The sequence below is a fragment of the Solanum dulcamara genome, chromosome 9 (genome assembly GCF_947179165.1).
Source record: "Solanum dulcamara chromosome 9, daSolDulc1.2, whole genome shotgun sequence".
Classification (NCBI taxonomy): Eukaryota; Viridiplantae; Streptophyta; class Magnoliopsida; order Solanales; family Solanaceae; genus Solanum; species Solanum dulcamara.
Window position 1 is genome coordinate 74,347,882 of NC_077245.1, and position 12,220 is coordinate 74,360,101.

The 12,220-nt window shown below is 35.7% G+C and overlaps 1 protein-coding gene across 3 annotated transcripts; it reads right to left on the reverse strand.

The window, feature by feature from the left end:
- Window positions 1-222: 222 nt before the first annotated feature.
- On the reverse strand, window positions 223-11,101 carry LOC129904544 (uncharacterized). Of its 3 annotated transcripts, none has more exons than XM_055980103.1 (19): window positions 10,839-11,101; window positions 8,861-8,964; window positions 8,654-8,740; window positions 8,444-8,519; window positions 8,277-8,351; window positions 8,105-8,158; window positions 6,310-6,369; window positions 6,076-6,192; window positions 5,471-5,565; window positions 5,152-5,357; window positions 4,810-4,907; window positions 4,342-4,445; window positions 4,007-4,172; window positions 3,688-3,810; window positions 3,103-3,182; window positions 2,247-2,388; window positions 2,022-2,051; window positions 1,827-1,897; window positions 223-1,409 (listed from the first exon to the last, which is right to left on the reverse strand). In XM_055980103.1, exons 1-19 carry the CDS (start codon window positions 10,875-10,877, stop codon window positions 566-568), a joined length of 2,571 nt encoding a protein of 856 aa, XP_055836078.1. In that variant the 5' UTR covers window positions 10,878-11,101; the 3' UTR covers window positions 223-565. The 3 variants fall into 3 exon arrangements, with proteins under 3 accessions (XP_055836078.1, XP_055836077.1, XP_055836076.1); XM_055980102.1 differs by having other exon boundaries at window positions 223-1,406; window positions 3,103-3,185; window positions 10,839-11,099; XM_055980101.1 differs by having other exon boundaries at window positions 3,103-3,185; window positions 10,839-11,099.
- Between the last annotated feature and the right edge of the window lie 1,119 nt (window positions 11,102-12,220).

The following is a 12,220-nucleotide window of genomic DNA, read 5'->3' on the forward strand; positions in this document are numbered from 1 at the left end:
CTACTACGACCAGAGCTGCAGTGGTCATACCTGCTTGGCCATATTTTCTTCAAATGTTATTTTGCTTATTCTTGCGTGCTTTTTTTTTACCTTACTACCTTCATCATACTCAAGTGCATGGTAAAGAAAGCGTACGCTGATGAACTCAATTAAGAACGAGGGCTGGGTTAGCTAATCCAAAGAATCAAATACACGTCGCATGAATATCAAGGCAAGGGAAAATAGAGTAATTTACATTGTTCTCAACAAGGCAGCGTTTACGCCTGCTCTTAATGGGATGGAGAACTGAGATTACTCCGGAATCCATACAACTACAGAAAGATGAGAAAGTCAGACAAGAAACCAAAATTTTTTTACAATGAAATCATAACCTGAAAAATAAACATAAATAAGAGTAACAATAATTAATTGGTGACAAATCTTACATTAGCCTATTGTTTGATCCCAATTGTAATCAAAGTACACTGTACACATCTGCTGCATAAACTCACCAATAGATTGTTGGGGATCCTGGCTATTAGCTCTGGATTCCAGGTTTAAATAACCAATGAATAGATCTCCGCAGTTATTCCGACACTGCAACTTCTTGGTCAACTCTCCAGTAGTTTGCATCGTTGTACTCTTTTGTTCCTGCCCCGCCATCATCTGTGCTCTCCTTTTCCGGTACCTTAGGAACAATGCTCCTTTTCAATGGAGCGGCTTCGCCAACAATCCCCTCTTTAAGGGCATGTTCCATCGCCTTCTCAGTACCCTCCAATTCCACGCCGACAAATTCAACATCCTCTTCAAACAAAGAAGGAACCGTGGTTGCTTTCTGACTAGAATCAGATCCTGAACTTTTGCTAGAATCAGGAGATGAGACACCATTTAGAATGGATTCTGAGACACCATTTGGAATGGATTCTCCACTACAACTAGTAGTGGAATTAAGTGGTGGAGCTCCTATTTCCCCTGGGTTGGCAAGATGGTCAGCAGAATTACTATGGTCTACAAATGGGTTGACGGTGGATCCACCAACTTGAAAATTTGAGGCATCCCCCCATGCTACCCATTCGGGCATAGACCTGTCTCCAAAGGGGTCATCACTCCCTGATGTCTCGAACGTCATGTCAGTTGCAGCGCCTGCTTTCTCATTCTGTTGATTGAAATCTCCATTATTACCGGAATTGGCTATGCTGAACCCATTAATGGGGTTTGAACTAGAGTTGGTGGTTGCATTAGAATTTTTGCTCTCAGCCAATTCATCCTCCTCTCCAACTACCACTTCATCATCACTATTGCTGTTGCTACTATTTGACGTTCCATTGAGGTTAATGTCCTCCATCACATCAGCAGGTGAGGTGCTCATAGAACCGTCACCAATTCTATCATCTTGGAATGCAAACCAGTTTGAATTTGTGAACAAACTGCTGGAGAAGTGGAGGGAGGGAAAATAGGAAAAGGTAGACATTATACAAACAGTGGTGAGTCCTAACAGATAAAACTGAAAGATATTACAACTCTGAAGCCTAGACATCTTGTATAAACTATGACATGTTAGGTTGTTATACATCTGCCCGTAAGAAATGTATGTTCCTCGTCCTGACTTTAGAAGTATTAAGAGTTCCAGTTAGTTAACCGTTGTTTTCATGACGAACTATTCGTCTTTTAAGACACTGGAAGACCCAAAAGAATGAAGAGCACACATTCACCATAGTCAAATAATTGGAAAGAAATACATTTTTCTCTTTCGTCATCTGTATGCTGTTAATTTTGTCACTTTCTTTTATAGAAGTGTATGTGCTCAAGTGACTCCATGACAAAAAAACATGGAAATTTGAACTCACCTCCCCTGATCATCTGCCAACCTCAGGGATGATATCACAACTTCAGCAGACTCGTCATCAAAATAAACATCCTACAATGGCATGAACATAACACTGTGAGGAACACCAAGGCAAGTGATAACAAATGGCAAATTCCATTGATCGATAATATATCCACAAGGAAGACTAATTAATCAGGGATATGAAAGTACTGACCTCATCATCTCGATCAAGAGCTCCACGCCCCTGGAAAATGCAAGAAAGACCGTGAGCGAACTGACACTGAAAGTCAACCCCCCACCCCCACAACTACCAAAGGCTGAGTTGGGGGTTGCAGTACAAAAATGTTAATGAGCTTACATATTCCTCTTTTTTCCTTTCTTTTGCATGCAGAACCCCACACTGACTAAATTTCACCTCCCAAAACAAAACAAAATTTACCTCTTCAGCATCATCATTATCATATATGGTGTAGCGGAATGCTTGACTCAGATTATTCGCTAAAGCTGCTACATCATAATCTCTGTCATGAACGTCTTCCTCATCGCTCTCCCTCGTTCTGTCGTGCAATGCAGTTGGTCGGCTGGCCATACAATTAAAGGACATTAACATAAACCAATATTTTGTAAAAGAACAGAGTAGAAAAGGGATTAGCTAAGGAACTTAAAAAATAACTTTTCCACCGAAAGAACGTTTCAAATAGAACTCCACTCATCTTAAACAGTTCCAAAATCCATGTTTAACCCAATGAAATTCTGCAAGCCCCTCCCATTTTTGATAATTTCATTAATGAGTTACCATCATAATTTGTTTCATCTAATAGCAAGACATGTTGGACTACTAGATCACAACCAAAAATAAGTTCATTGTGACAGATTCTGGCTACCAAAAGCACGTCTTTCAGTTAATTTCTGGCTTGTCCCACCCACCACCATTTCCTCTTTTCCCCATTTTCCACTTGCTCCTCATATTTGAAGATCCAAACACTGACAGAAAAAGGTACTATGGATGGAGAGTGCAGCTTGTTAGAACACTAACAACATAGTGAATGACTTGCTTGAGGTATCGGATACTTCAAACTTCAACTTTTGTCTTTATTTACTTCTCCTTTTTGTACTACTCTACCAGGACTCTGTCAACACAAAAAAATATAGCCCAGGAATGGTTCCAAGAAGTGACTTCAGTACAATAATTATCCAACTTCAGATCTATGTCGAAGTATAATGTAGACAACCGTTATGAGAAATTCATTTTCGCAACTAAGTAGCAGAATCAGAAAAAAGAGTTAGAACCTCACCCACAAGCCCAGCGGTAGACATTTTCTAATGTATTACGCTCCTGTAAGACAGTGGTCTGCCAATCACTAAATTCCATATTCTTCTGGAGTACAAGATGAGCAGCAAAACCAGTTAGAACAGAAACATCAGTATTAAGGGACAATACCACTATCAACAAAAAGGTAGCGGAGACTACTGAGCTCCAGCAGTATAAATACCAACAGGCACCTCAAGATAGACACTACCTTCACGAGGAGTGATCATTGATTCGTGAAAAGTAAAATGCTGCAGAGAGATCATTCAAACCATTCTATTGTCATGCACATTTGAATAAATGTCAATGTACACTCCAATATTGCCAAAGATGAACCAAGTTTTAGTGCACAAAAACTTTTTAAAATTTCTGGAATGTGGAAAGGCAAGTAACAGTTTGTTTAAATTATCTTCCCGTGCCCATCATGAAGTTTCAAAAAAGAACTTTATCTTAAAGGGAAACATGGTAAATTTAGCATTAAAGATTCAGTCATAATTACTCCTCATTAGAGAGAGACTCAGAACCTAGGTTTTGTGAAGCATATCTAGCAACAAAGTTATATCTGACAAACCTCAAGATGTGCTCGAATGCAGTTGTCGTTGTTTCCCAACTGAATGAGTTTGTTAGAAATCCTAGTTATATGCCCTATGTTACCTACTCGGGGTGCTTGTTTTCCAGTAGCCGGTAAGGTGGGCTGCATCAGTTAAAGAAACACCATTAAATACTTGCACAAGTTATTACCAGCATTGAGACTGCATAGTTCAAATTAACCAGACTCATCCTTTAGAGGGAGAGAAAACTCGGGAGAATTTTTATTCAAAAGTGAAGGGGGATAGTGCACAAAATCTAAAACCTCAAACAAAGGATTTCATTGCTTCACAAACATTAACCTGATTTCCATCACCAGAAACAGTAGGCTGTTTATCTGTTTGAATAATTTTCCCAATCAAATTGCACTCTTCAAAAAGATGGTCAACAATTGTGTTGGTCTTACTTTCTAAGCATGAGTATATTATACTCTCCACATGATGATGTAATGCATTGTTATAGGGGTACCTATACAGAAATTGAGCAAATAGTTAAAAAGTTGAACGGAAATTGGTTTTAAGAAATTCAAGGATCTATGAACATTACTTTATTTATTTTTTAAAAAAAGGATCTATGAACATTCACTCCAAACTACTTATGAGGCCAAGAATCCAGGAAGATTGACATAACATCTTACTCAAAAAAGAGATTCAGGACCCTCTCAATTGTCCCAGAGCTGATCAATTCTTTCTCTGCAACTGCATTACCAGTCTTCAGTAGCACAGAAATGAATTCCACTATCTACAAGGAAGATAAAAATAAAAGTAAGATGGAAGGATCAAAAGACTTGGACAAGATTATCAACTCAATAGATCACAGACACAAACTCCGCAAGCATTCAAGAACTGTTGTACTTATGGAAAGCTACTATCCCAGATAATACAGCCTAATAAATATATCCCAAATTTCCATCAGAATAACAAACACAAGATTTACAACTCCTTTGCAACAGAGACATAAAACCATTTTTTCTCTTGACAACTAATAGGAAACAGCATTATAGTGAAGTTTTCGCTTCGCATAACCTCCTGAGGGAACACCAGTCAAATAGGAAAGGAAAAACAAAGGCCAGCTCATTCTGTTCAAGAATATAACCAAGACAAACCTTTAACCGATGCTTTCCTAGAGGCGGCCTGAGTTCTCCATATGTTGTTGGCAGAACCTTCTCATCAGACGACACATTCAACAGCTCAAGCAAACCACCTGTGCCATAAGTGATGTAAAAGTTGTTGGACTTTTCAAGATGAGCACCAAATAAAGAAATTTCATAACTGCAACTAGCATTCTGCTTGCAATTTTTTCCTTGTTTTTGCCGGGTGGCAGGAGGGTATCACTTTGTATCCCCCCCAAACTGATCTCCAGTAGAGAACTTGAAATTGACCTTTTCCACAGTTAAACAAGTATTCAAATTCAAAAATGTACAAACTTCCACAATAAGAAAACTTACTAAGTTTAGGAAGCATTGCATTGATAGTGTCCGGATTGACATGCACGGGAGACTCATAAATCTGCTGGTTCCGGAAAGAATACATCATAGATGAGGGAATGGATCTTTTTGGATCCAGCAAAGAGATGCAGACAGACAACGAATGGACAAGGGAAGACTTGGAATGTGAGTCTTCAAGGGCATGACCAAATATCCTGGCTACAAAACTGCAAGCAGAGAAAGTTGCGACGCTTAATGAACGAAAGTTACTATCCACTGAAAAGATATGCCAAGACAGAGATCAACTTCCAAGGGAAATATCAACCAAAGTGCAACAAACCTTGGGCTTGATAGTTTGGTGGCCAAAGGGGATGGTGTGTTTCTGGTTATTGCACATAGTGATTCTGCTGCATTAGCATGTACTTCGGGAGAACTCTGGACAATGAGAAACAATACATCAAAAGACTTTCGAGTGTGAGCCGTCATTCAGTAAAACACCAAGTCACACTAGTGCTCCCAAACACAAACTTAGAAATATATAAACTATTCCTGAATATAAGAAATTAAAAAGGAAAGGAAAAAACAGATTTTTCAGTCAAATCAATTAAGGTGGAGGAAAGAGGACATGCATCCATAATTGGAGAGGATCTCTTATAGTTCAGTGGTCATGTAACAGGTAATTCCTATCAGCTAAGGAAAAACATTCTAGTGCCTGCTGCTCCTAACACCAGAAACTCACTAGACTCTTAGCAACATTAAATAACCAAATTTAACATTTAAGCCAGTAAAGAATGTTTTGATGGATGATCTGTAAAGCTTCGCAATCATATAATACTCTATAAAAGACGCATCCAATACTAAAATGCTCTGTAAACATTTCTGTATGTGTGTACATCCAACCACCATTAACATAATATCAGGTAGCTGTGTATATTTTTTACTTACAGAGGGGCTCAATTTGTCCACTATCATTTCTAATAAATTGCTCTCTGTCAACCATTGCATCACATCCATAGTAGTGGGGTACATATGGTCATCAGCTCCTACAAGTCGCACCAAAACCTTGAAAGAAAGAACTTGTTAGAGGAAAAGATTCATCTCCACTAGATCATCCATATAATAATTTGACTGTGTAAGTGATTGCATCAGATGGTAGAAGAAAAAAACAAGCTAACTAACCTCCATTATGGATGTGATACCAATCAAATCCACCATCTGTTGGAAAACATTATGATGGGCCTGTAACAAATAAAAACATAAACAAGGAACAAATAACAAGTTCTTAAGAGGAAAAAGGGGAGAGAGAAAAAAATGCATTTAAAACAATCATTACAGGTTGCAAAGGCACACAAATTTGCATTAAATCATCTTCCACACAGAGTTTGCAAAATGAAATTACCCGAATTATGTTTCCTAACAATTACCCCCCCACACACACACAAAAAAAAAAAAAAAATGTAATCAAGATGCCCAAACCAACCTTACTCAAATCCGCGAACACTGTGCAGTTGTTAAAAAGAATTATTTAAACAAGGGATGAACTCATGATCCTCCTAGCTTCACCTCCCATTCACCGAGTCTTACAAGGATTTGCAAGATTACACATCAAAATCAACTTCTCCAACAGACCCACTTAACTCCTTGAAAAAACATAATGCAAATTCAGGACACTGCATTTACTATTCCTTCCCGGTGTATCTTAATTCAACCTTCTAAAGAAGGTAAATTCCGAAAACTGTCGAGCACAAGCTTTCAAAGAATGCAAGATATTAGACAATGTAGGCTTCTAGAACATAGGATGATTTGAAATTTTGGAAAATGAAACAACAGCTTAATCTCGTGATGGAACAGCGGAGCATGGTCAAACAACATGAAAAAAAACTATTGGAAGTAGAAGTGGAGTAAAGGAAACATAAGGATCATAACTTCATACGTGGTGAAAGCGGGCCAGGATCTCCATAGAAGAAACAAGAAGCACAATAAGAAGGAAAAATGACGCACATCAATTAAAACCTCAAAACCTAATCAAATTTTGCAAAAATATTGATGATGCATAAGAGAAAAGGCAGGATTGACCGAAGCTTCTGAGATCCTAAAGAACTTTTATAGATCAATTGGATAGTACCCTATGGAAGTAGTATACGAAGAGATAATCGGCAAAAGCAGAGTGTTCTCTTCAGAAAGAAAAGAAGTGAAAATCTTAATATTTGGAATTGAGACAAGACCGTAAGAGGGACAATATGAGGTAGGTATATATTTTAGGAAGACTATTCGAGATTGAGAATGGATTAAGTATGTTACAAAATAATATATATAATTACCCAATCACAATGACAAGGGATATAAGAAGATATAGATAGGGGAAGCAAAATGTTGTTACTTGGAATTGGCAGAAATAGAAGATAAGAGATAAGCTCTGGAACAGCGAGTCTCTAAAATAAGTAGCTTCCCTGTCTGTTGTGCAGCACAGGATGCTATTTAACCCGAAAAATTGAAGGAATAGAAGAAGATTTTTTTTGAGTTGGTGTTGCATGTGCAAAGAATCTTAATGTTCAATATCTCGTGGGTGTTGCTGAGGACAGTGGAGGAAGCAATCTTGTGTTAGGGATTACATGGGATTGCAAGGTAAAGAAGCAGCATGATGGCAACATCATGTCCTTTTTGGAGCATACTAACACATTAAGAGTTCCTTCTTACTCCACTTGTATGTGTGGTATAAAAAAAATTGCTATTAGTTCGTCAGACCTGATAGATAACTGAAGTACAGTTATTTTATACATATTCTTTTTTACACCGACTTGGTGTTTATTAATGAGATTTATTGAGTCTTAATTAATAATCTGCCATTAGACAAGATTAATAAAATACATATTTCTTGATGGGAAACCAAAACATCATAGCTTTAACTACATGAAGCAGGAAAAGACAATAACTTGTACAATTCATGACATGCAATGGGGTTTACTAGGCAAACCTGAACATAATTCATAAGTGCAGCGGTCTTCCGCACCATAAGGCATATCACCACCTACAATTCAGTAAGAACTACATAAAGCAACTTCTTTTAGACCAAAAAATAAACATTTCAACAACGAAAACCAAGGTATTTTGCCCACAAAGCTTGTGGATGAATCAATTTTTTTTACCTTACTAAAATACCCAGCAAGCAAGGCGCTATGGGGACGAATTGGTTCCAAAAAGGAAAAGAGCAAATTCATTAGCTGCAGCAACACAGAGAGACGATTGAAACATCAGAGCGGAAGACCTTCATTTTTTTACTTAAAATATTTACTCCATGTTGTGAATACAGTACCTCTTCGTCATCCACTAAAGTCTTAAGGATGACATCAATTTCACAGGTAAATATCTCACAGGCAATGAATGGGAACCTAGAAGGTGAAACGACATTAAAAGCAAGAAATAAATTGTTTATAAATGAATAAATTTAAGAAAACTGCAGACACTTGCAAATAGAAATACTGACATAACTGTTAAAGCAAGGTCAAGTCCTGTAGAAACTTACTTAAATGTTCGTTTGCTATCAGCATCCTCAGAAGGCTCTTCAACAATGTAGTGCAGTAACTGCTCAACCTGTGTTCTCTCCCTCAAACTGAAAACAGAAAAAGGAATTTTAAGCTGAACTAAAAACAGTTAGTCAGCAACTATATCCACATGGCCGCGTGTTAAATATAAGCATCTATATAAGTTAAAACTGGGATGAAAATTTTACAAATTTATGAGACGACTGTTCAAAGCTTTGCACTCTTGGATTATTTCTTCTTCATCAAGAAGCTCTTCCAAAGTGAAATTTTCCTTGTCTAGCACTGCTTCGACCTAAATCCCAAGGAAAGAAAAGATCATAAGAAACACCATTCAACAGGTTGGAAAGAAAATCACCAGAAAAAGCAAATAAACACATACTGTGTTGAGGTGACGGCTTCATTGAACGGTATTTACAGCGAAAGCTAGATGTACTTAATGTCACAAAAAGAATAATGCAATACCAGGTTATGCAAGAAAGAGAAGGGCATAAAGTACAATAAAACTACATTATCAAGTGGTCCATCAAGCAGATGGATCTAACAGCTGCAATGAAGAATTGGCAGTCCAAAAATCACTCCCAACATAAAAATTGTTATAAATTGCACTGATCTTCACTTCACCAATGTCTTTTCATTGAATTTTTTGGTTTGTTAAGATTTAAGAGTTACCATTGTGATCTCAATTAATACGAAATTACTCAAAAGTCCCAAATTATCTTAACCTAATTCCCTAAACCATATATGATGATTCTACTCACTTCTGAATTCAATTTTAATTGGAAGGAGTCCATATACAAATGAACTTAGCTCAGAACAATTATCATTCTTAATAACTAATTATGAAGAGCTACACTAAAATCAACTGAACTTAGCTCAAAACAATTATCATTCTTAATAACAAATTATGAAGTGCTAAACAGAGTTAAACTACCACAATAGGTAACAGCAAAACCACTAGAAAATACATACTTGGAACACCAATAAAAACACGTTCATAATCTATAAATCATAGTCTGAAAATAACCAGTACACTGTTTCGCCAATTCAATATCACAGAAGATAAAAATATGCTTGGAAAATACAAACTCTACAAGCAAAACATCACAGAAGATCAAAATAATTGAGTTGAGAAACTTCTTTCTCAGCTCATTCAATTTGAACACTGCTCCGCCAATTCAACATCACAGAAGTTCAAAACATGCTTTGAAAATGCAACTCTACCAGGAAAACATCACAGAAGATCAAAATAATTGAGTCTATAAATTTCTTAGCTTAGTCAATTTGAACACTGCTCCGCCAATTCAACATCACAGAATGTCAAAATAATTGAGCCGAGAAATTTCTTTTTTAGTTCATTCAATTTGAACACTGCTCCGCCAATTCAACATCACAGAATATCCAAACATGCTTTGAAAATGCAAACTATACCAGCAAAACACAGAACATCAAAATAATTGAGTCAAGAATTTTTCTTTTTTAGCCCATTCAATTGAAACACTATACAATAGTCATGGATAACTGGAACCTTCCAAAACATATTTGAACACCACTCAGCCAATTCAACATCACAGAAGATCAAAATATGCTTTGAAAACGCAAAACTCCACAAGCAAAATATAACAGAACATCAAAATAATTGAGTCCATAATTTTTTCTCTTTTAGCTCATTCAATTTGAACACTGAACAATAGTCCTGGATAACTTGAAGCTTCCAAAACATATTTGAACACTGCTCCGTAAATTCAACATCACAGGAGAACAAAATATGCTTCGAAAAAGTAAACTCAACAAGCAAAACATAACAGAACATCAAAATAATTGAGTCGATAATTTCTCTCTTTTAGCTCATTCAATTTAAACACAGCTTCCAAAACATATCTGAACACTGCTCTGCCAATTCAACATCACCGAATATCAAACTCTACCAGCAAAAACATAACAGAACACCCAAATAATTGAGTCGAGAATTTTTCTTTTTTAGCTCATTCAATTTGAACACTGAACAATAGTCATGGATAACTTGAACCTTCTAAACATATTTTAACACTTCTCAGCCGATTCAACATCACAGAACATCAAAATATTAAGTCTCCAAAAAAAAATTAAAAAAAACAGCTCATTTAATTTGAAAACACTGTAGAATATACATGGATCCAGAATACATACCGGAGAACAAGACGAAAGAACTGGAAGCTTCCAAAACATATTTGAATCAGATATTAACAGCCGAACAGATCTGTAAACCCTAAAATTGAATCGAGAGATTCGAGACGGAAGGCTTTTTCAAGTTTATTTTTGGAGCGAACTAGAGAGATTGAGCCAAACCCTAGCTTTTGAAGATCAAAACAAAGCGAAGCCGTAATTCGTAAATATCGATAGAGCGAGAAAAGAGAGAGAGAGTTTTTCATAAAAATGGCAAAGAGAAGTAACGAAGGCTAATATTTTTGTTGGATGGGTGGGTAAAGGGAAGATTGGGACGGCAAAGTTACAAAACTACTACTACAAAATTTAATTTGGAATTCACGACAGTAATTATTTTTAAACATATTGATATAATACATATTTGTTAATTTAATTTTAATTTATTTAAATTTATATAGAGCTAAATAAGTAGATACGTGTATTTTATGTGGTAATTTACATTCTATATGGTGTTTTATGTGTATTATGTCACATAGAACGTATGAGTCTATTTGTTTAATTTTAAAACAAGTTTAAGTGGTTATTTATGCACACATACAAAGTTAGAAGACGTAGATTTCAAATGACGCTAAATTAAAAAGCATATTTATGTATTATGTCAAATATATTTCAGGTTCAAGCTCTAAATATAAAGTCATATGATAGGAGAGGTTTATTCCTAAGAAAATAAAACCTTTTTGGTGTGAATTTCGATTAGTTAGAGCCCAAAGTGAATATCAATACTATGACTTTTACCCTAAAATGAATATCGCACATAAAAATGGAAAAAGAAAAAAATAACTCAAAAAGTTATCGTCACTAAAAAAAAAAACATAACATATAAACATGTCCTTAACTTGGCTTCAACAAATATTTATGCCCTTCAACTTTGAATGTGCATGAATAGACACCTAAGTTTATATAAAGTTGAACAAGCAGACACGCGAATTATACATAACAATTTGCATAAAATACTTTGAACTAATTTATATTATGTCCTACGTGACATGACTAGAGAAAAATCATTATTTATTCCAATATTATTATTTATTCCAATATTGTCCTTCGTCCTAATTATAAGAGCTACCACTAGTAATGTAATTTATCAATTAAAAAAATAGTGATTAAATATCGTTGTTTGTCTCATGATAAATTTTATTTCTTGCATATTATAGAGTATTATACTAGAAGTAAATTTCGTTGATAAAAACATATAAATAATCTTATTTGTCTTTATCAATAAAATTTAAACATTTTATAAGTATCACACAGTAGTTGAATATTAAACACTAATTTGACTTGATAATTTTAGCAAAATCTATAATTTGCAAGTTGAAGGAAATAATCTGCAATTTGCACTTGAAAAC